The 24,821-nt window shown below is 40.5% G+C and overlaps 1 protein-coding gene across 1 annotated transcript; it reads left to right on the top strand.

The window, feature by feature from the left end:
• Nucleotides 1–726: 726 nt before the first annotated feature.
• On the top strand, nucleotides 727–24,779 carry SERPINB12 (serpin family B member 12). The gene is given in 9 exon segments (XM_038525851.1): nucleotides 727–947; nucleotides 12,022–12,196; nucleotides 14,262–14,390; nucleotides 15,148–15,288; nucleotides 17,031–17,148; nucleotides 18,880–19,022; nucleotides 19,983–20,150; nucleotides 21,133–21,231; nucleotides 21,233–24,779. Coding segments are annotated over 9 exon segments (1,284 nt in total). The 5' UTR covers nucleotides 727–942; the 3' UTR covers nucleotides 21,539–24,779.
• Nucleotides 24,780–24,821: the final 42 nt, after the last annotated feature.

The raw sequence follows: 24,821 nt of genomic DNA, 5'->3' as shown, positions 1-24,821 counted from the left end.
GGTTTTCTTCAGTAGTGGGATTAGGTCTTCATTTTCGATGTAATTACAGATAATATTTTCTCCTCAAATTATGATTCTCACTCAGTCATGGCTCAAGGATGGGTTTTCATAGAACATCATGTATACTGTTCTGTTGCCACTCAGTCAATCCATTTTCTGGGAGTGGGCTGGGGACACACTAAAAAAAAAAACATTCCTCTTGGGTTTTGCGTATTCCATTTACAAACCATGATCTCATGGAGTTTTACAGTGCTGTAAGTTCTCTGTAAGTTGTTTGGGGAGAATAAGGAACAGAGATAGGAGTCCAGGCCTTTCTAGCCTCCCTTTTTAAAGGTTTCTTCTGTAACCTATGGTTTCCTGGAAAATAGCTGGCTGTGGGACAGCTTATAAAGAGAAGCTGTGCCAGTGGAATGCTCTATTCTCAAGGAGGGATAACAGATTTAGAGATAATCACTTCAATCTAAAATTTGTTGAGCTAATAACAATAAATGTGTCTCCCCTCCCACCCCCTGTCTTATAGGTTAATCATTGTGATTCATGGTCATAATTAGAAAGTCATAGAATTACTCAACATCTTTCCTTACCAGTTTTCATAGGCTGTAGGACTTGGCTGCTCCCTCTTCTGTGTGATAATTGAATTGACTTCATCAGAGCACAAACCTAAGCTGGGGACAGTCCTCACTGGCTTCCAGGTATGTATCGGGAGAGGGCAAGCATTTGGTGGTACAGGAGCCTTTGGGATAGTTGTTCCAGTGTTGAAGCTAGATGTTTGAGGATCTTTATCCTTGTGCAAGAGTGCAAGGCAGGTGCTACTTTATCATCATATCATCCTGCTACTTTCTAGCATCGTGACTGCGAGCAACTGAATGTGTCTGAGTCCCAACTCCCTCATTTGTCTGTTGGGAAAACAATGTCTTCCTCTTTGGCTTATTGGAGAACTGAATGAGGTAATGATGTGGAAGGGTCTGTGACATATAGGGTCCTCTGTAAATGCTTATTATATCTAGATGCAGGTAAGACAGTCTGGGTTGTAAGCTCCTACCGCATTAGGCACCATGAGTCAGTAGCAATCATCCTCTTGTTCACTGGATATGCCTGACACATGGTAGGCACTCAATAAATTTACCAAATGAATGCCTGGGCTATTATTTTACTGGGATACTAGAGAGGTCTAGAGTTTTGCCTGGGATTAAGGTCAAATGCAAATAAGTATTTTTAATTTAAGAAACTGTATTTCTTATCTGTATTATAACATTTGTTTTGTGTAAGGAGAGGTTATATATCCAAGGATATAAAAATTTCATAGGTGTTAAAAATGATGATGTTTTGTCATTTAAAGCAAGGATCAACAAAGTTTTCAGTAAAGAACCAGATCGTAAATATTTTAGATTTTACAGGCCATATGGTCTCCTCACAACTACTCAGTTCTGCCATTGTAGCTGGAAAGCAGCTGCAGACAGTAGTAAATGAATGGGCATGGCTGTATGTCAATAAAAATTTATTATAAAAACAGGCAGTGGACTGGATTTGACCTGAAGGCTCTAGTCTCTGAAACTTGATCAGAAGGTGGAAGCCCTGATTTACAATTGCAGAAGAAATAGATGTCATATAGATTTGGCTAAGAAATGAAAAAAACATTTATGCTGTACTAATTCTATATAATTATACTAATAATAGGAACATTTGTGTAACAGGAGCAGGGAAAGACATATTATTCTTTTTTTTTATAGATGAGAAAATTGAAGTGTTAGAGGTATTTGCTCTAGATGTCAGGCTAGTAGGATTCAGAGTAGGGTCTGGAGCCTCTGATTGCCACTGTGCTGCTCTTTCTGTGTTGTATTCTTTGTCATCTTATAGCTTTGGTCATCTTTGTTCTCTGTGTCTGTCTCACTGGGGCAGACAGTTGGTGTTGTTTGAAGCCTGGAGGCTTCAGTTTGGGATCGAGGAGAATGGAGGGCTTTGATGGAAAGGGTGATTGCAAGTTTTAAAGCAAACTTTTGTGTATTTTAGTCTTTATTATTATTGTTTTTTTTGTTGTTTTAATGGTATATATATGTATTTTTTAAAAAAGATTTTATTTATTTATTCATGAGAGAGAGAGAGAGAGAGAGAGAGAGAAAGAAGCAGGCTCCACGCAGGGAACCTGACACGGAACTCCATCCCGGGACTCCAGGATCACGCCCTGGGCCGAAGGCAGGAACCAAATCACTGAGCCACCCAGGGATCCCCTGTATTTTTGATTTTATATCTTGTGGCCCAGGCTTTTAAATATGAAGGATAAAATAATGAATGTGTGCTCAACTGTCTACTTTGGGTAAAAGATTTATTTTTCATTAGTTCAAAGGCCTACTATGCTGATATTTTCCCAATGTACGTTTTGTTTCCTCAGCAACGTGAGGTAAAATTAGATGGAAAAAGAGCCTCTTTAGGATATTTCAAAAAGACTACTTTTATCATAACAGAAGATGTTAATCATATTGTTTTGTGTCACAAGCTGGCAAAGACTTTGGTGAATCATTCTGGCATTCCTGAATTTTAAATCCAGGAAGAAAAGACCAGTTACTAAAGAGTTAAAAGATTGGTTCATAACTCGTGATGAGTTGTAACATACCTAGGAGGAGCCATCTAACTCTACACTTGATGAAATCATATTCTTACAGCCTGTTGACACAGAAAACCTTTCTAGCTTGCCTTGAATAGCAGCGCTGTCAGGGGAGTGACCTCCAAAACTCCTTTAAACTCTAGTATAATTCTCTGATGCTTTAAGTCACTGATACTAGAGAGACTGACTTTCTTCACTCAGGTGAGATTGTGTATGCAAAATCACAAATGATGTTGGCATGTAGTAGACACTCAACGAATTCTCACACCCTCCTTAGTGATTCATTACATTACCTTAATATTTAGCTACAAATAGTGGTAGATTTCATCATTAATGATTGAACAATCATACCACACCAAATTTTTAGGCTTGTAGGGCACAGTCATCAGTAGTCAGATTTTGTTGGATTATTTGAGAGGATAAACAGATTCAGTCCTGGATTAAAAACAGTCTGACAAGCTTTGAATCTGCTCGGGCACCCAGATGCCCAATGTGGTATGAATATCAGCAGCCAACAACAACATATGTGACAACCCCAAATCCAGAAAACCAGACCAAAAAAATTACCTTACTGTGCGTGTGAATAGTATCCTTTCTGAAAGGTAATGCTGGACAGCAGCCATGGGAAATAGTTATTGATCAACTAACATGAATTAACTGATTACATATTAAAATTTTCCAACCCCTCATAAGTCCTAACCAATGATGATATTCAACTGAAAAATTATGGTTTTTAGAATCTTGTGGAAGAATTTAGAGAAAAACCCCACTAGCATTTTTCAAATGAAATAGTGAGGAGAATTAACAGCATATTTGTTTTCTATGTTCGCTATTGATAATCGAGAGACCTTCTTGATGCTCAGCTATGAATTTTCATTGGTCAACATCTTACCTTATAAAATGGGCTTTTACTTGTTTCATTTCACACTAGCTGCATAAGTAGCTTACATTCTCCTTATACGTATAGTGTAGATAAGCAGTTTATGTTCTCCATAATAGCAATATCCCCACTTTAAAAAGTTTTCTTTCAAATTTCTCTAATATAATCATATTTGTGGAATTGAAGCTCAGAAATACTATTGTCTGAAAAGAAGCTAGCAAAGGGAGACAAAGTCTGTCAAAAAGGGAACCTGGCCAGAGAGGAGTCCTCATTCTGTCCCTAAATTATGTCAATTCTGCAAGTTTTCACTCTTTCTCACTTTCCTCTAGTTACAACCTTTCTTCCCGATTCTTGGACCCCAAAACAGCCTCAGATATTATCTGGCTCAGTTTTATTTATTTATTTAAAAAGATTTTATTTATTTATATGACAGAGAGAGAGAGAGAGAGAGAGAGAGAGCAAGCACAGGCAGGGGGAGCCGGTTGTAGCAGAGGAGGGAGTAGGCGAAGTAGACTGCCTGCTGAGTAGGGAGCTTGTTGTGGGGTTTGATCCCAGGACCCTGGGACCATGACCTGAGCCGAAGGCAGATGCTTAACTGACTGAGCCACCCAGGTGCCCCTCTGGCTCAGTTTTAAAACTTTTGTTTTTTCAGTTGTGGAATATATTTGTCCCATGAAAACTTTATTAAAAGCCTGATAAGAAAAAGGGGAAGGAAGGAAGGCAGAGAGAAAAGGAGGGAGGGAGGGAAAGGAAAAAAATGAGGTATCTGGAGCTCTAAAATTCCTTGAAGAAATGAATAGGACAAATAGAAGAGCATGTCCCATGGTGTGGAGGCAAAATTGGACAGACTTTCTGGAGATATTGGCACACAGTTGATCAGTTCTTTGCTTCCTAGCAAATTAGTTTTCTTCTAGAAAGCAATCCTCATGCCATCTCTGTCAGTAGACCTTGATCATTTCCACCCACTGATTGGTATTCAGCTATTCTAGTTGATAAACTAAATAGTAACCCCCCATCTCCAACCCAGGACTGCTAGAGGAAAAAAAAAACCCTCACAAATAAGCAACAAACAATTAATAATAGCTTAACATGCATTTTGCAGATTCTGTGTAATAAGCGAAGAAAAGTTAGAATAACACAGAAATTGAAGTATAAGAGAATGTCCAAAACAATGGTTATATGAAGTAAAATTGTTTTCTTCTCTAGTGTAGCGATTTGAGTTGAAAGATGTGGGGCAGCCCCGGTGGCTCAGCAGTTTAGCACTGCCATCAGCCCGGGTTGTGATCCTGGCAGACACAGGATCAAGTCCCACATTGGGCTCCCTGCAATGAGCCTGCTTCTCCCTCTACCTGTGTCTCTGCCTCTTTCTCTCTGTGTCTCTCATGAATAAATAAATTTAAAAAAATCTTAAAAAAAAGAAAGATGTGGATCAAATATTATGATGAGTCCTCTGAAAAGAGACCCAATTGGAAAGAGTAAAGAAAACATACACATAGTTAGTTAAATATTTAACTCAGTGGAGAGCATAGAATGTATGAAGTTGTTTAAAAATATATATATACCATATGTTTGTCTTCTTCTTTTTTCCTCTTTAATCAATCAATGACAATTTTACCCTGGATTCCAAAATGGCACTTGGAAAAGTGCCATTGTGGGAGGGGCAAAGTTCCTATATTTCCATTCTTGATGGGGTGTGGATTGAAACTTACCTGCCCAGCTGTTAGCAGCAACTCTAAAGGCAAGAAGGTAAATGTAAGCATTGCCTAATATCATTCTTAACAATGAACATCGCATTGGAAAATTATTTTAAATCATAGAAACCCAAAGGGGATTTGATTGAAACCAAAGGATATGCTATTCTGATGAAGTCAATGTCTTTTTAAAAAGAGAAGTTTGTTTTATGATGTGTTGAATTTTTTGTAAATGTGGCAATACTTGCTGGGAGATATTAGAAACATCTGTGATTTCACTTGTCCCCCAAGTACCCGGTCAGATGTCTGATGTAGTTGATTGATTTTCTAAAAATGTGGATGTTTGAATAATTTTAAAAATCTTTACATACTTGACAGATTGAATTTTATCTTTTTATTATTCCTATAATATAAAAATGGTATAATATTTAGAATATCTGTATTTTAAATAATATGAGCTTACATTTCTCTTTTGCAACCTGAGTTGGAAATGCTTTTGATTGCATCTTTCACAACTATTTGTTTGTCTTTAAAGATTGCTTATCATTCAGTTAGCTTTAACTAGATCTGAAAATATATACTAGCAGTATAGCATCTATGTGTGTCAAGTTGGATTTTCATTCTTGGGTTATTAATAGCTTTGTGGGAATTATGAAAATCATAAGATATGAAATATTTTGGGGATATATTTTTTCTTCCTATTGTGAAGGAAAGAACCCCAGAATATTTTGGGTTGTTAGAAAATCTATCTCATCGAAAGTTTTACATTTCATCTTAAAGGAAACCAATTTAACAAGTGAACTATTTCTAATGCAGAAAAGTAATCAAAACTTGATTCCGCTATGTAGCATCTCTATTGATTGAATGTATGCAGATTGCGTATGAAACACTGAATTATCATCTATAATTTCAAACGTTAGAATTATTTACAGGGAAAAATGGCAGATGTTAGCAAATAAATCCTTAAAAGCTTTGAAGCGCTCTTATGTGCCACAATTTGCATTCTTTACTGATGAGATACAAAGATGAATATAAAACTTGGAACCAGCCTGCAAGAGAATTATGCTTTGGCAGCAAAGACAGAAATATAAAAAAATAATTACCTCACAGAGTGATAAGGGAAACTGAAATATGAATGTTGTGTGTTTAATATCTATATACCTAAGCTATGATCACAAGATTAGAAAGCACGTGGAAAATAAAGTCAACTGATTTGTCAATATTGTGGGAGCAAAATTCAAATTTATTGTGCAGATTGTAGAACATCATTAATGATACCTGATATTTTGTCATCTGCACGATAAGTTTGAATACGAGAGCCAAAGTCCTTTTACTTCATGACAGGTTAAATAATGGATCGCTTACTTGGAAAGTGTTATAGACAAAAATATGATAATATTTCTATTGATATCAAAGTGAGTTTTTTCTTTTTTTTCTGAATAAAGATTGCCAATTAGCCACCCCCCCTCTTCAAAGTTGTGGTCAATGGGAGGGGATATTGGGGAGAATAAGAATGAATGACCTAAGTCAGATCTAATTTGGGATAAAGTTGTTTGCAATCATGAAGTTCCAATCTATGTTTATGGTATATTTCCAAAGGTTTCAATGCAATCTGAAAAAAATTTTAGAGTAAATGTTCAGTCTAGAGAAGCAATCTCCCAGTAGATCAGAGGAGTCTTGGAAGGACAACCTGAGGCTGGAGATGCCCCGTAGAGGCGAGGTAGTTCAGAGTAGTCCTGATGGACCCTTGGTGTTGGCCATTGGTCAGAGACACCAGTGAAACCAATAATACATGTTTTATTATTTTATTATCATTATTTTACCTTATTATTTTCTTATTTATTATAAGAACATCTTCCTGTCAGGAAGCTTTATTGTGTGTTACTAGAGCTGTGGTCTTGGAGAACACAAGTGTTACCTTCTCTGGATGGCAGCATGATGTAGGAGGAAAGAGGGTGACTGAAGTGACAGATTTCTTGACCAGTCGTGCAACTTAATGATTGGATGTAAAGAGAGGATAATTTCTAATTTACAGGATTGTTTGAGTATTAGGGACAACATTTGTGAAATACCAGGCACATTGTAGACATATTAAATGGTAGCTATTATTATAAAGTCATTGTAGGTGGAGTAGTGCTAATTCCTTGAGATGAATGGATTTTTGGGGGATCTTGCTATTTTAAAGATTTAAAGATTATTTCAAGTCTGTTCGGAAATAATGATGACTGAAGTAAATTATGTACAAGTTTTAAGTTGTAGCTTATTAAGAAGTAGCTGACATCAGCAGTCAGCTTTCAGACTTAGACTTTGCCAAATAGAAAGTTCTTTGTGTGGTGGATGTTTTCCAGAGTGGATTTACAGTACCTCCTGTTGATGTTTAGGGAGCATCCTAATTGCATCTGGAGGCTGAATTTCATTTTGAGAGATTATTCCTCAATTTTCCATGTAATCTTAGTTCTTGTGTTAAACACAAATAAATTTGCAGTGCCTTAAAATTTGCTGCCATGCTTAATAATACATCTACAGTACATTTTAACATTAAATTTTAGACATACATATAAAATTTATGTATAAATATATATGTACATAAATATATAGAGAGGTTATATGTTACTATATTATCATGGACTCTTCTCCTACAGCTTCTTTCACTCAAGTTTGTACTTGTGAGATACGTGTTATCATGGGGTGACGATAGTTCACGCAGACTCATTGGTGTGTATGTTCCATTGTATGACTGACCCACAATTGTTATTTACCTTACTGATGATGGACATTTGGTTTGTTTCTGAGTTTGGGCTATTATGAAAGTGTTTCTATGAACTTATTTATTATACACACCACTAAGTTTAAAGTCTGAAAGTTATTTTGCTACGTACCTCTAATATCTGATACAGGTAGATTTTCATATAATGATGATTAGATCTCTACTTTCCATTTATTGTTAAGCTGGTCCCATTAGTAAATCCAGTGGATTTGGAGACAGGGTTTAGTTCTACTCTTTTTAAATTAGTCCTGATAAGACGGGATTTTTGATAAGGACAAGAAAACTGACCTTCGAACTTTTTTTTACTTTATTTTTTGTTGTAACAACATAACATGGCTTTTACTGACCACCAAAGTTAATGAAGAAGAACAATGTTAAGTGGCTTTAAAAATGTTGAAAGTATTATATTTTTAAATTGTCTGCTTGAATATTATTAGAGTAATACTAGAATAAGTCTTGATAAGTGCTATTTAAAATTTTTTTCTTATATAATACTCTCATGCTTTTCCATTTCTTTTTTGATGATTGTATTTATTTATTTGAGAGAGGGAGGGCGAGTGTGTGAGCCAGCATGGGAGGAGGGGCAGAGGGAGAGATTCTCCAAGCAGACACCCTGCTGAGCATGGAGCCTGACACAGGGCTGCCTGACACGGGGTTCCATCCCATAACCCGTGAGATCATGACCTGAGCCAAAGCCAAGAGTTGGACACTCAACAAACTGAGCCACCCAGGTGTTCCTATTTTTTCCATTTTATTTTGTAAATTAATACTGGACTCCTCAAAGCTCTTACATCACCACTGGAGCTGCTTCTATTGCTCTATCTGCTCTATGAGATGGTGAATTTCTCAGAGGCAGAGATTGGGTCTCATTCAGCTCATCCTTTTATGGGCAGTGACCACCCTCATGGGAGAACTTTATAAATGGTTATTGGGTAATTCGGTTACTGTCAGATTTAGCCAGTCTTTAATTTAAAAACAAGCAAAACAACAACAGCTTTCAGAAGGTAATTACCGGATGCCATTTCAGTTAAGTTATTAAATGCTCATTTTTCTTTATTTTAGAGTTTTCTATAACACCAGGAAAGGATTCCTGAAATAAATGTTTACATACAGTCATCCAATATCAACTACACCTTTTTGGATATCCTTCGACAACTACCATTCTTACCCCTCCCTTGGAAGTTTGGGCAGAATTAAAGCTACATAGACTCTGGTGGAAACTTAGAACCAACCACAGGGTAGAACCAGATGGGGCTCAGAAAAGGGATTTTTTGCTGGGTGAGAACATGAGAGTAGCTGGAGCCAGGTTAAGGAACTCATGAAAAGTTAATAAAATTTAGTGTAGATTCTGTTCTTTATGCACCAACAGGAAGAGAGAGTTTAGGGGTGCACTGGAGCTCCTAGAGTGAATAAGGGTAGCAGTAGAATTAGAAAAGGGTGCAAAATACAGTGTATTCTATAGAGCAGGCCTGGGCATGGAGAGGTCTGAGCCTTGCTTTTCTCTTGGCCAGCTTTGTGATTGTGTGGAAGTCACTTTGCTGCTTCTGGCCTCAGGTTTTTTAGTCTTGAGAAGAATGGAAGGAGTTGGCCTGCATGAGCTATCATGTCCTTTCCTTAGTAGGTAGGACTCTGGTTGTTCAGCTCTGTGCAAGTCATGCCAGAAAGGAACACCCTTCCCCTCTAGTGCCAGGGGCACATCCTCACAAAGAACCGGGGTAAATAGCTGGAACGTTTAAAGAGCCAGGTTGAGATCCTTCAACTTTCAATCCAAATCCCATCTTTTCCTTTCGTATTGTGCTCCTAGTCTTTTATAGTAGTAAACAAATAGCCAGAATATCCAATGCCTTTTCCTTTGATGGCAAAGATTTTGATCAAATAGCCACCTCCATTATATGACAAAGACTTTAAAAATATTAGAATTAAAAAAATATATTAGCATTTTTTTATCTGAAAATTTGCAACTTCACACAAGCCTGTGCAATTCCCTCAACTCAGACCACCTTGAATTTATCTGATTTCTCTACTTCCTCAGTAAACTTGTTACTAAATGGGTAATTCCAGCCACTGTTGTAAAGTGAACATGTTGGATGTGAATATATTTTTCCAGATAAAGAATGTAGATTCCTGAGGTGTGAAGCATTACTGAATTCCCAGGCACACTCAGGACATACATGTCTTGGAAAATACCTCCCTGAACTCAGCTTTACCGCACAAAATGAGAAATACTTATGTCACTTACAAATTCAGCAGGGAAAAACATGTAAGCATAAAAAGGGACTCTAAGCTGAATGGGGGTGGTGGTGGCGGGAAACACCAATATATAGTGGGCATGTGTTTGGCCAGCCTGTCCTATATGGAGTGAGATTTAGTAGAAATGGTAGATACAGCACAGAGAGCACTTAGTTTAGGTCAACATGTGTGATGCGATTCTTTGATTCTTTTCTCATCTGGAAAGAGGGAGTGACAATCTACCCAATAAAAGTAAGCTAATATATATAAAACATATGTCTGGCACTATTTAGAAAAATATATATAATGTTTTTTTTAAAGATTTTATTTATTCATGAGAGACACACACAGAGAGAGGCAGAGGGAAAAGCAGGCTCCATGCAGGGAGCCTGATGTGGGATTTGATTCCGGGACTTCAGGTCATGCCCTGGGCCGAAGGCAGGCTCCAAACCGCTGAGCTACCTGGGGATCCCCTAATGTTATTTTTTTGAATGAGGTTTTATAGACTAAAAAAGCCAATGTTAAGCTGAGAAGATGCTAAAACCAGTGTACACTATTCAATTCAATGCAATAATAATTTCTTAATGCTTACTATGTGCCACATGTCTGATGATAAAAAACACAAGTGAGTGGGCTTATATTTCCATCTTGGAAATACAAAGAAAGAAAAAAAAAGGCATTTCCTTTGAGAGGGATAGTCCAAGGTGAGATCTACATAATATTTTCTTGATACTTTTGGAACAGATCACTGGAAGGACAAGGAATCTGTTCTCAAGGAGTCACTCTCTTACTTTGGTTCCATATTACCTGTGACTCTACCCTGTCAAAAGAAAGTATTCAACCTAATGACTTCTAAAACCCAACATCTTTCAAGGTCAATGATCTCTTAAACAATATTGATGACTGGCTGAAGCACCTCAGGTCCTACAGATTGCATGTGGAATGGGTCAAAGGAGGTGAGAAGGTGACAAAGGACATGACTTATGACAATTTGTTGGGTATATCCTCAGTCCTAGGACATTGAGGGGAGAGTGCTGGAAAGGGCTTAAGCAGAAACAGGTATAGCCTGTGGAGAAGGAGGTGGAATAAAGGTTTCTTGATTGCTAACCTGACCATGAGGACACGGTTACCTGTAACTTTGTTTTACTTGAATAAAGGCAGTCCTACCACAATAGAATTGTGTCCCCCAAAGACATGTCTAAGACCTAATCTCTGGTACCTTGAATGTGTTCTTATTGAGAAGTGTGGTATTTGTAGCTGTAATCAAGTTAAGATGGGGTCCTCCTGGATTCGTGTGGGCCCTATTCCAGTGATTGGTGTCCTTATGAGAAAGGGGAAATTTGGACTTGCACAGAAGACAGTGAAGAACACCACATGAAGATGGGGGCAGAGATTAGTGATGCCTCTACAAACCAAGGAACACCAATGGTTGCTGGCAACCACCAGAAGCTGGGAGAGAGGAAAGAAGTAGATTTACCGGGACAGCCTCCAGAATGAACCAATCCTGCCAACACCTTAATTTTGGGCATCTGGTCTCCTGAACTGAAGAAGAATACATTCCTCCTATTTAAACCACCTGGTTTGCGGTGGTTACCACAGCTCTAGGAAAGTAGCTCACATCACTAAATGAAAATAGATCTCTGTCTGTATCAATATCAATATGGAAATCAATATCTATACAGCAGGATGACGATGGCTCTAGTTTTCAAGTTTTTAATAACGTGTTGAATCATTGTATATGATTATATTTCATGTATGTAAAATGAGAACTGTGGATTTATCTTCCTCTGATCATCATGTTCTCTCTCTCTCTCTCTGTTTTATTTTGTTTTTGGTTTTAAACTGTTGTCAGTTTCAGGATGGATTCTCTTGTTGCAGCCAACACCAAATTTTGCTTTGATCTTTTCCAAGAGATAAGCAAAGATGATCATCATAAAAACATCTTCTTTTGTCCCCTGAGCCTCTCAGCTGCCCTTGGCATGGTCCGCCTGGGGGCCAGAAGTGACAGTGCAGAGCAGATCGATCAGGTATGGATCTAGTACCTCTGGGTCCACTCTCAGAGTCAGACCCTTGTCCCTCTTTGACAAGCCATGCTGCTCACTGAGCCTGGGGCTTGGAAGGAGGCTGCATCTGCCCTGGAGCATTCATTTATGTCCTGCATGTTCTCTCTTCAAGGCTCTGCCTCCTTTGTAACATTTCTCCAGCCTCCTCAGTCTCAGCTTTTCTCAGTCACCTTCTCTGTCTCTGTCTGTGTGTCTGCATGTCTGTCCCTCTTCCTCTCTATAATTATCCATGCTGATACTGCTAGCAATATTCTTAATGTGTGTATGTGTCTTCTCTCTTTCATTCCATAAATAAATATTTAGTAAGCACCAATTATGTACCCAGTGGCTAAAGATCTTGGAGTCCTCCCTGACTCCTCTCTTTCTCTCCCACTTTACATCAAACTCTAACTCAACCTCTTTTCTCTTAATATACATCCAGAATGCTGGCACTTCCTTCTATGTCCCTGAGGCCTGACTCAATATCATCCTTTCTAACCTGGATGCAACTTTCTCATGGGCTTCCTTGTTTCTGCTGACAGTTTGTTCTCAATCTATCTGCCAGAAAGATCCTTTAGAAACCTCAGTCAGAGCCTATTTCTCATCTTTTCAAAACCTGGACTTCCAATTTGGCTAATGACAGGAGCCTGAGTCCTTACCGTGGCCATGAAGGTCTTGTATCTGAATTCTAGACAGATAGGTGACTCCCTCTATCACCCTGTCCCCTCCCCACTCCTCCAGCTACACTGGCTTCCAGGTTCCTTGGGTAAGCATGCCCACTCCTGCCTCAGAGCCTTTGCTCCATTCCATTTGCCTCATGGCTTTTCCCCCAGACAAGTGATCTATAACTTACTTTCTCCTTCAGGACCTTGATCAGAATTTACTTCTCAACCAGGCCTACCTTGAACTCTCAATCTGATGTTGCATCTTGACATCCAACCCTGTAAAATTCCCTCTTCGCCCAGCTACTTTCCCCCACATGACATTTGCCATCTTCCAACACAATGCGTACAATAATTCATTACTATGTGCCTCCCCTACTAGAATATAATCCCCCAGATGGCAAGATACTTTGTCATAGAACAGAGCTTGGCTTATATTAGCCATCCAATACAAATTTGTAGAAAGAATGAATGAAAGTGACAGGAACAACTTGCCGAATAAACTATAGGCTCCTGAGGTTGGCCTTATAACTTCCCTGGATCTCGCACATGTCACAGAGGTTATATGGGAACCCCACTGTTGCCTTTAATATGGAGGAGTTGAATTCTTGGATTAAGGTAGAATGTGTTTGGGGTCATCATTCTACCTTATTCATTTACTTTGATTTAGAATATTATTCCATTAGCAAAACTTAGCTTTAGAGTGTGGTTGGCATCCTCATCCTCCATGAGGTTTCAGATGTTCTTTCTCCAGGCACCTGGCTTTCGCTTGTTCAGGAAAACTGTGCTGAGCAGTGCAAGATGTGCATTTGTATCTTACCTTTCTGCAATGATCTGTGTAACTTGTCTTTTGCTGTTATCACTTGCTTGTTTGATTGGAAGGTCTAGATCACTGCTAACACAGATATAATTCGAATCTCATAAGTAATTAAAAAAATTAGTAGCCATGAGAAAGTAAAAAGAAATGAGTGAGACTAATTTTAATAATATTTAACTCAATACATCCAAAATATCATATCAACATGCAATCAATTAAAAAATGTAAATGAGATATTTTACTCTTTTTTTCATACCAAGTCTTCAAAAGTCCAGTGTTGTGTTTTACACCAACAGTCTGCCTGGCTCAATAACCACATGTGTTTCATGGATACCTTGATATTCTTTTAGTTTGATTACATTCACTCTTAAATGCGGACCTGAGGGTAGCATGCAGTTCACTTTCCTTCCATTCCACTTCACAACCAAGTCAAGAGAAACATCCACTCCCCTTGGAACTGTTGTTGTTTGACTATGTAATCATTGTCCCTCTCACACTATAAAACTGTGTTTGAAACAGACTTCCTGCTATTCATATTTTCTAAGAGACTCCCATAATTGTCATCATGCAGGTCCTCCACTTCAGTGAATTTTCCCAGAACGAAAGTAAAGAACCTGATCCCTGTCTGAAAAGCAAAAAACAGGAAGTGCTGGCTGACAGCTCTCTGGAAGCGCAGGAAGAAATAAAGGGGTCTCTGCAGGTGAGCCACTACAAATTCCTGCCCCTCTTCTTATGAACTGCTCCTTCTGGCTGTGCTGTATTTGGCAATGGTTACTTATCCCCAAACATTAGGTCCTGGCTGTCATCAGCGGCAATGGCAAGAGCAGGAACACCATATGACCTCCAATTCTTTTCTGATTCTGTATCTTATGTGTTGTTGGCTGTAAGCTAGTTTCCTAAAGAGTAGGATTTCGTATCTTCTGCTCATCATGATAAAGACAGTTGAGCAAAGCCCCATTACTTATCTACTTTTACAGGGTACAGGTCCCCAGGACGGAGCATGGTTGAGGATGAAGGGCAGTTAGGGGTAGGAATCAGCTGTGGGAGTCTTATTTCTTTCTCCAGTTTTCCCCTTTCTAGTTCATGGGGTAATCTACTGATGCACAAAACTTTTATTGGTTGTCTCATACCAAGAGTGGGAAAGATATTCTCCAGGTTATATATTCCTCTACCTTAGAATGTTTAAGAGGAGGGCGGAGAGGTGGTTGTCTTTTTCTTCTATCTTTTTGAATATAGAGAAAAACAAGGTGCGCTGATCTAAAATATAGTACGCACTGCTGAGTCCCCAGGTGTATTGTTCCTGGATGACCTTGACACCAAGTGGGAGCCGTGATCTTCCCCTGGGATCACTTCCAGCCCTCCATCCCTCTCTTCCTCTCAGCTTGCTCCCCCACATGGTAACAAAGTGAAATGACTCATTTCAGGATCAGGTCACATTTTCTTTTTTCTTTTGTCAGGAGGAGTCTTCCAGTGATGAGAGTGGACTGCTCAGTTGCTACTTCGGGCACCTTCTCTCCAAGATAGACAGGATCAGAGTTGATTACACCCTAAGTATTGCCAACAGGCTTTATGGGGAGCAGGGATTCCCCATCTGTCCGGTGAGTTCGGTGTGGCTGATGATGAAAACTATCACACAGCGTACTATTTAAAATCAGTTGAGTAGCTGGATCACTCAGCTGGCACCTCTGGACAGGAGGATGTGCTGTGGACCGGGGGGCTCCCTGGAGTCCCCTGTCTATTGTCCTTCTGGGTTTCAACGTGAGCGGTGTATGAGGCCTGTTGTGGGGGGAAAGAGGGTCATGTCACTAATAGTTTTCAGGGCACGCGTGGGTTTGGTAATGGCCTTGTGTCTTGGGATGGTCTTTCCCAGTAAAGGTGCCTTGCAAATGCACTTGGTAGCTCTCCTTTCCATCTCTCCCTCCGCCCCCAGCACTCCCCTAAAGTCCCCTTTCAGGCCACCAGCAGGCCACATCTCAATAAAACTGTACTCACGTAGCAGCACCGAGATGCGGTGGAAGGAGACTGAGTCTGGAGCCGAAAGGCTCATGGCTTGTCCCTGTGGCTGAGCAGTGTGTGCCTCCAGCGAGGTGCATCTGAGTCCAGGCTCCAGCTTCCTCTGTCACCACCAGAAGGAGCCACATACTTAGCAAAGGACACGAGGGGTGGGACCACGGGCAAATGTGTGATGCAGTTGGTTAGGCTGGTCCGGGGAGGGCACAGGCTTAACCTCCTTTAGCCAAAATAAGTATGTTCTCCCGCAACAGAAATGAGATTGTAGATGCTGCTCTTTTTTTTTTTTCTTTTAAACTAGGCTTATTGAGTTATAAATTCACATATTATATGATTCATCTATAAAAAATGTACACCCGAGTGGCTTGGGTATATTACTTATGGCTTTTCAAAAAATTGTGGTAAAACATAATGTAAGAGTTGCATTTTTCACTATTTTTTAAGTATACAATTCGGTAGCATTGAGCACATTCACCATGTTGTATAAACATCACCCAATTTCCAAGACGTTTTCATCGCCCCAGAAACTCCAGAACCATTAAGTAGGGTTTTAATTGCTAAAAATAGAGGCATTATATAGCTAAGTCTCTCAAGTTACTTAATATTCAGGTTGCAGTGTCTCCATAAATGGGTTATATCCAAGGAAAAGGTATCTGAGGGAAAGGCTTGTGCCCTTGTAACTGTGGACTGCTTTATGAATCAGCATTCTTTTTTCTTTTTGTAAGATTTTATTTATTTTTGAGAGAGTGTGAACAGGAGGAAGGAGCAGAGGGAGTGGGAGAAGGAAGGGAAAGAATCTCTTTTGATAAAAAAAAATCATTTATGAGAGACATAGAGAGAGAGACATAGAGAGAGAGGCAGAGACATAGGCAGAAGGAGAAGCAGGCTCCCTGCAGGGAGCCTAGTATGGGACTCTATCTCAGTACCCCAGGATCATGATCTGAGCCAAAAGCAGACTCTCAACCAGTGAGCCACCCAGGTGCCCTGAGGAGAAAGAATCTTGAGCAGACTCCATGCTGATCGCAGAGACTGACACGGGGCTCCATCTCACGACCCTGAGATCATGACCTGAGCTGAAAACAAGAGACGAGCGCTTACCCAACTGAGCCGCCTCGGTGCCCCGTGAATAACCCTTCTATATCCTAAATTGTCACCACAATGAGTGTAAGGCCTCTGGCTAATTGAAAGTGGGCATAGATAGAGACCACATGCATCCTGTTTAAATAACTGGGCACATCTCTCACTTGGCTTCTCTTGACTGCCTCATGCCTAACTATCATCACGGTTATCTGATTTCATTGCATTCTTTCTCTTTATACCAATTTAATAGGAATACTTAGATGGTGTGATTCAATTTTACCACACGACCATTGAAAGTATTGATTTCCGAAAAGAAACCGAGAAGTCCAGACAACAGATTAACTTTTGGGTTGAATCTCAGTCCCAAGGTAAGAAAGCCCAAACGCATTGTAGCTGGTGTTCTTTTCCACTTAGAGGAGAAAAGTCAGGCCAGTATCTGAGATTGCTAGTCTGTCACGACCAGGCGCTCACTTACATGGACCACGTTCAAGGCCATTTGGCAGGTGCGAACAGTCAGACACTTAGATGCTGCGCTGCTTGCTGTTGCTCTTTTGCTCCAACAGAAGAGGTGAAATCCTTTCAGCCAAGCACATGCCAGCAGGATGTTAACTATTTCCATTTTGTTAAAAAAAAGATCAGTAGAAAGATTGTGAGGAGTGGGAAATGGGGAACATAATAAAAGCCCAATTTTTATCAACCTTTCATTAACTATATAGGTGTTTTCTGAGTTAAGGAGGGTTTAGAGATACCAATGAGAAGTGAAACTAGAAACTTTAAGTTCAATGGAATAGTTTTTTTTTAAAATATGAAACTCCCCTGTCTGAACTCATCTTGGGAGAAGTGACTAAATCCAAAATTATTTCTCCTTGCTTGGTCCAAATGCCACAGAAATTCCTGTTCCTTCAGGGTTCCACTCAGTTGCCAAAAGGAAAGTGCGTTAGCTGAAAAAATTCATACTAAGCCACAAATATCTCATTTTTCCTAGTTAGTTAACTCTCCTGGAGTATTTAAAGTGTAGGTGATGCCAACATAATCTATTATTATGGGGTTTAAGTGGAAGTGCTACAGTAGGAAGCTTTACTCATCTTTAAGGACTCGGCAAGCATTCAAATAACCGATGGATTGGTACTTTGCAGTGGAAAAGAATGCTGGACTATAAATGGATGACAGCATGGGATTTTCCAGGCTGCTCGGTGGCTGTGTTATGGTGAAAAGAGCCTCAGAGCTGGGCCAAGAGCTAGAATCTGGCCCCAGAAATGATCTCAGCCAGACTTGCTGAGTTTTGACATGTGGCCTTACCTTCTTACTGGCTGTAGTTTATTCCTTATAAGAAAAGATAGCAATACTTACTTCTCATGGTTGACATGAGATGGAATGAGAGAGGACACACGGAAGGCCCTATTCATATATCCTGACTAGGCCGGGATATAAAAACCATATAAAAACTTATATGCATTTTTGTTTGTATTTAAGCATACGCCTTTTGCTGTGATGAGCGCTTGAGGTAGGAATTTTACACAATAGCTCTGTTTCTCGAAGAGGTTATAATATAATCAGGTGGCAGGGGCTACTCTGAAAGTTAAATCATGACACAGGATGTCCGATAGCAAGTTCCCACCACAGTGGTTCAGTGAATCGAAGGAAATTCTCTCTGTTTCAGTGCTTTAGAATGGGTCCCTCTTGGGATTGAGTGATAGCGTTTCTCCCCCATCAGTTCCACCCTCACCTCCACCACACCCAGAACTGTGAGTCTTGTCATTTTCTTGGGTTAGTTCTCTCTCTCTCTCTCTTTTTGTAAATATTCTTTTATTTGTTCTTGAGAGACACACACAAAAAGGCAGAGACACAGGCAGAGGGAGAAGCAGGCTCCCCATGGGGAGCCCGATGCGGGACTTGATCCCAGGACCCCGGGATCACGGCCTGAGCCAAAGGCAGATAGATGCTCAACCACTGAGCCACCCAGGCATCCCTCTCGAGTTAGTTCTTGAATCAGACATGCCATAGCCTTGGGGATGGGAAGCAGCATTAAGGAAAATCTGTCTACATGAATACCTCTGATACAACTCATACTTAGGATATTCTCTGAAACCTTTTTAAAGGTAAAATCAAGGAACTTTTTGACAAGGATGCTATTGACAGCACAACCGTGCTCGTGCTGGTGAATGCTGTTTACTTCAAGGCCAAATGGGAAAAATATTTTGACTCTAAAAACACAGTTGATGCACCTTTCTCTCTAAACGAGGTAAGATATTACAGCACATGGTTTTCTAGACATCCCACTGATAATTCCACTAAGAAGTACAATTTGCAGGATGTATAGTCAAATTTAGAACTTAGGTCTCTGGGTTACAGCATACAATATAATAAGAATATTTTGTTATTAGCAAAAATCAGTACCTGAATTTTGTTGACCACCTCATTGCCAGGTACTGCGCTGAGCATTTTCCACTCATTATTTCACTTGTTCCCTAAAATATCATTATGAAAATGGGTGTTATTATTTCAATCTAGGAGTTGAGGGAAAAGAATGCAAAGGTCAGGTTACTTAGCTAAATTAATGCATTGGCATTCACATCTGTATTTGTCTCAAGAAACCCGGGATCTTAGCCCAGACTGTAGAATGGAGGAAAGGAAAGGATTGGATCCCACTCCACCATCTGTTAGCTATGTCACTCTCACAAGCATTGTTCATCCTCATCTGTAGACTGGTGACGTCTCACAAGGTGTCTGGGGTGGTGCCCTGTCATCTGATGGAAGCCTAGGAAAAAATGTTGTTTTTAATAGTACGTGATTATCGTTTAACCAAAGTTTCAACTGGTGCTGGGGAGGTCATTCAGGCCAGTGAGGGCAAGGGGTCAGGTGAGGCTAAGAGACTGGGACTGGGTGGGGCAGGCATGGAGGGGGAGCATGTGGGGCTTGTTTCCCTGGCTAGGGTAGGTTGATGCCTGGATGGACAGTTTACCAAGAAGTGACCTTAGGAGCTGAAGAACCTATTAAAACCATGTGAAAATAAAGTGTTGGCAAAGGAAGGGCTGACTGATCAGTGGGCCCAGAGTTCATAGGTTAGATCACTGGCATGACTTAAAGCTTCTGGTGAAGACCCTTCTCATGAATGGAGCCCTGTTCTCAGAAGAGAAGGAAGCCACGTGAGCTTGTGAACTTACTCGGGCAGTCCTGTGATTTTCTGTCTTGTCCACTGCAGAATGAAAAGAAGACTGTGAAGATGATGCACCAGAAAGGCCTATTTAGAATCGGCTTCATAGAGGAGCTGAAGGCACAGATCCTCGAAATGAGGTACATCAAGGGGGCACTCAGCATGTTCGTCCTGCTGCCTCCTTACTCTGCAGATAACGTGAAGGGCCTGGAAGAGGTAAATCATCACTTGCACATCTCTCCAAAATATGTCATCTGTCGATCTCCAGAGAGGGAGAGGGGCCCTATTTACCATTTACCTTTCTGAGGAAGGATGGCACCTCAGCTAGCAGATGTATCAGAGAGTATATCAGAATCTGAATTCTGTGAGATAGTTCTTCCTCATTGATTTAGAAAAGAACAAATGCTAAAAGCATTGGATAGGACTCACCTCTCCCATTGCGTAGCTCTTGGCAGTTGTCCTCTGGACCAGACCAAGGAATCATCTGGACGCAGAGGGATGTGAGAATTGCTACAAATGAAACTTCTTTTCCTTTTCTCTGAATAGCCTGATTTCAGTCAATCTCTTGATTGAACTATTCTGCTATGGGTCACATCACGACCCTTCAGCTGAAATCTGTTTTTGTGTGCACATGCCTTGAGAGAGTGGAGACACTGACACCGTAATAGATTGCTCGTGAGGTGTGAATCAATGAAGGCTATGGAGGCTTGGCTGTATACTGTTCTGTGCAGCGAAGATTTGGAGACAGAGGGAGAGAGAAATACCTGGATAGTGATCACAGAAATGGCTGTTATTCAAAATGTATTGTGTACTAGTGCTATGTTAAATATTTTACATACCTTGTTTTGTTCAACCCTCGCAATAGCCTAATGATATTCACTTTATTTTTTAGAAGAGGGGATTGAACCTCAGAACGTTAAGGCTTGGCCAAGCTCACCCAACTTGGTTGACTGACCTTTGCTGGGCTTTGACATTCAGATACCAGATGACACTAGAACTAAACCATCCTATGACTTCTAAAGAGGAAAGTAGTTTGCTTTGAGGAATTTAAATGAAATCAGAATATTTTGAGGCTTAGGGAAGGACCCAGAAGATTGTTATACTGGCTGTTGAAATAGGCTCAAGCCCTTTAAAGTAATTGGGACATCCTCTGCAGGATCATAATCTGACCCTACACATTATTTCCTTCCTCTTATAGCTTGAAAAGAACATCACTCATGAAAAAATAGTGGCCTGGAGCAGCTCAGAGAATATGTCAGAAGAAACAGTAGAGGTTTCCTTCCCGCAGTTCACCCTGGGAAGACAGCTACGATCTCAATTCTATTCTACAGGACATGGGCATCACGGATGTCTTTGAGGAAGGGAAGGCTGATCTTACTGGAATCTCTCCAAGTCCCAATTTGTACCTGTCAAAAGTTGTCCATAAAACCTTTGTGGAAGTGGATGAAGATGGCACCCAGGCAGTTGCTGCCAGCGGGGCTGTTGGCATGGAAAGGTCCTTATCTTCCGGGGTGACATTTACTGTTGATCATCCCTTCCTCTTTTTCATCAGACACAACAAAACCAAAACCATTCTCTTCTATGGCAGGGTCTGCTCTCCTTGAAAGGAGCACAGTGTCTAGTACTTGGGAGCTGGAAGAAAGTGGTGGTATGGTCCCCCCCTGGCATAACATGGGCATTTGTGTTCTCATTGATATCCAAAGCTGACCAAATTTTATCACAGCTCTATGCCTCCTTCCTCCAGACACTGGCCCGTGCTTGTCCTGATCCTTCTCTCACCCTGCAGCTGACTTTCATCTATGTCCATTAGTATCGAAGACTCTGGCCCCTCCTTAACCTTTCCCTTTCACCGCACTGAGCACTCAAGCATATCATTTCCCCTCTGTGACCTACAGGTCAATGTTATCAAGAATGTGACTGATGTTAAGTTCCCTACCTCCTTATGAAGGAATCCTGAAAGTTCATTAGACCACTTCTAGGAGAGGATAAACTCAGAAGCCACTTTAACATGGGCAGCAGGAGGAAATGTTTAAATGGAATGTGTCTTAGAAACTCAGCTCTGTTTCTACTATAGTTAAAACCATGGCCCATTGCTGGGCAAGATGTCCTGCCTCTTCCTCATAGAAGATGCCCCGTAAGGTGCTTCTCCTCCGGGAGAAAGTAAGAGGATTTATTACTGAAGAGGATTTAAGTGGAATACAAGGACAGAAGCCTGCCCCGACCAGCACTCATTCTGCACAGAACAGGATACGTTTTGTGAATCTGACATTGACCCAGGAGAGCGGCAATGGATTTAAAAATTAGTTTCAGCTTTCCTTATTGAGTCTCCTAGGCCATCATCATGAAGCACGATCCACTGTGTCTCCTTCACCCCCTTCCTCAGAGAATTCTCCTCAGTAGTTACCCCTAGATACCCAGCATGTTAGGTAGGACAGGGGAGTGCTGCCTTCACCTCAGGCTGCTGGTCTCCCTGGCCCCCTCTGTCAGGAGTCTGGCCATGTGGACCTATTTCCTCCTGGAGGCCTCATGCCTGGTCACATTCTGAGAATAGGCCTGGGTCTGGGCATGATGCATGTGGAAACTTCTGTCAGGAAGGCCTTGGCTTCATATCAAGCTCTAGTCTACTGAAAGCCTGATGCCCGAGTGTTCAAGACTCCAGGACCTGGGACCTTCGTTCTCTGATATGTCTGTCTGAATTCTTGATTTCTGCCTTAGCTGAATGCTCTGTAATGCCTACTAACAATGCCTAACTCCAGGACGTTGCCAGTCATTCTGTCAAGGTGAATTCCTGGTCTTGGTCATGGTTCTGTTTTCTTGTCCCACCCTATGAGCATCATCCTCCTAGTTGTCGGTTAAGTGTGGCTGTGGCAGTTTTTGGAGGAGGAGGTACGTTAAGTTCAGCGCTGTCATGCCGCCTCCCCTCCAGCCCCCTTTTCCTCTACATTAATAATTGCTTTGTGCTGTGAGGGACAAGTTCCATATTCCCCATATAGGCTTCTCATCGTCAAGGTTGTTTGTGAGTATAGAAAAAATTCTCATTGATAATGTAAGGCAGCTTGAGGTGGCTCTTCCAAGTCCTTGCCACAGAATGCATGTTCCATGGTCAAATATATGTCAGGTAATCAAATATATAGTCTCTTCTGTGTTTCCTTTTTGGGGTTGATGTTTTGAAGATTCTGTGCCTGGCCTGTCATCACTATTGGATACTGAGCTGGAAAACTATGACCTATGTGGCATTGTCTGGCCTTGCTTATGTTCTTATTCTTTTCCTTGATAAGCACATCTTTCATTTGTATTGGTATCTCTCAGAATTTTAATCATAAAAGGAAAAATGTATCTATTTACAAAAATGAGAATGAGATTCTTAAGTCTTTCTGTGAATCAGTGAGCAGACTCTTTACTAATCTTCCATTGATTAAAATGTTTTTTCTTAGTAAATAAAGCACTTTTGTAGTTAGTTATAATGTGTATACTATTTTATGTGCCAACTATTTTAGTTACCTAAGCCTGACTTTAAATACTTTCATCCAAAAATATAGAAATACATAATCTATAAAGCTAACCATTCATCTCAATGATGTCAGAAAGATATCTCTTGTGCCAGAAAATCATTTCCAACTTTCCACCAGAATTACATGTGAAGGCATATACAAAAGATGAAAGTTTGCTATGATTCTAAAACCTAGGAGTGATTGCCAATGTAGCATCACATTTGGAAGACATTTCTGCTGACTACAAGTTAAGAGCTGGACGGCAAGTCTAGTCAAGGGGTTCCCGGTACTGTGTCACTCTGTGTCAGTCTGCTTTGTGCCCTACCATTACTGCCTCCTCCAGGGTTAAGACACACAAGAGCTCTGTCAGTTTAAATTCCAGACATCCACTTCTCTCCTTTGTCCTTGCTGAGGTCTTCTAGCCTCTGTCTTTCTTGTCATTTTCTTTCTTCCTGCAGCCACTTGAAGACTGAATGAAACTCCCTCAATACAATGCACAGGAAAGTGAAGAGAGGTATTGGCACTTTCTACCCTGAGTAGTCTAGCCTTCACAATCGAGTATTTTTGGTGGGACAAGGACAGAAAGAACCCTGGTGGTAATGTTGTTGGATTCGTGTATTTCATTTAATCCTTCCATTTGGAGTGTCAGAGAGACTACATGGAGAGGAAAGCATTCTAACTTGGTCCAATGGAACTACAATAGATGGAAGCCTATGAGAAACTGGGGATCATGCTCAAATCTAGGAGTTCTTGACTCTCATTCTTGCGCCAGTGAGATTGACCCTTTAATATAGCAGCCCAAGACACAGAGAGCATGCAAATCCGTGTTCTATAAGTGCTAGAAAACCAACCTGAGTGTGCAAATCTGGGGAGTGAGCTCCTCTGTTTCTAGTTGAAGATTCCTTCTGCTTAGCAACATTGACAGGTGGGACAAATGAGGCAATGTAGATTCCTAAACAACTGATTCATGTACTCTAACTACAAACATTCTGAGAAGAGAACCAGGAATGTGTTATACCCAACAGGCCCTCTAGTACTCTTCAGTTCACAGGCTCTGTACATTCTGTTTTATTTCAACCTGGGCCCTCCTTATGATTTCATACATTATCTAAAGCATCTTCACCCCTCAAGCTCCTCCCCCGTTTTTCTTAATGCAGAAGCAAGCCTGAGCATACATTGCTTCATCCCTGATTGCTATTTACTTCTTTTGCATGTGTGGATTTTTTTTTTTAAACTACAGTGTCATTAACTTTAGGTGGAGGCCCTATGATTGGGATGATGGGTGCCATGTGGTGTGTCAGTGGGTTTCTTTGCTCCATAATTGAAGGCCAATGTCAAATGTGTTCTTCATCCACATTACTTGTGTTGTGTTCTTGTTTTCCCAAATTCATTGTCT

Source organism: Canis lupus, chromosome 1 (genome assembly GCF_011100685.1).
Source record: "Canis lupus familiaris isolate Mischka breed German Shepherd chromosome 1, alternate assembly UU_Cfam_GSD_1.0, whole genome shotgun sequence".
Taxonomy (NCBI): domain Eukaryota; kingdom Metazoa; phylum Chordata; class Mammalia; order Carnivora; family Canidae; genus Canis; species Canis lupus.
This window is presented reverse-complemented; position numbering and strand designations above follow the sequence as displayed.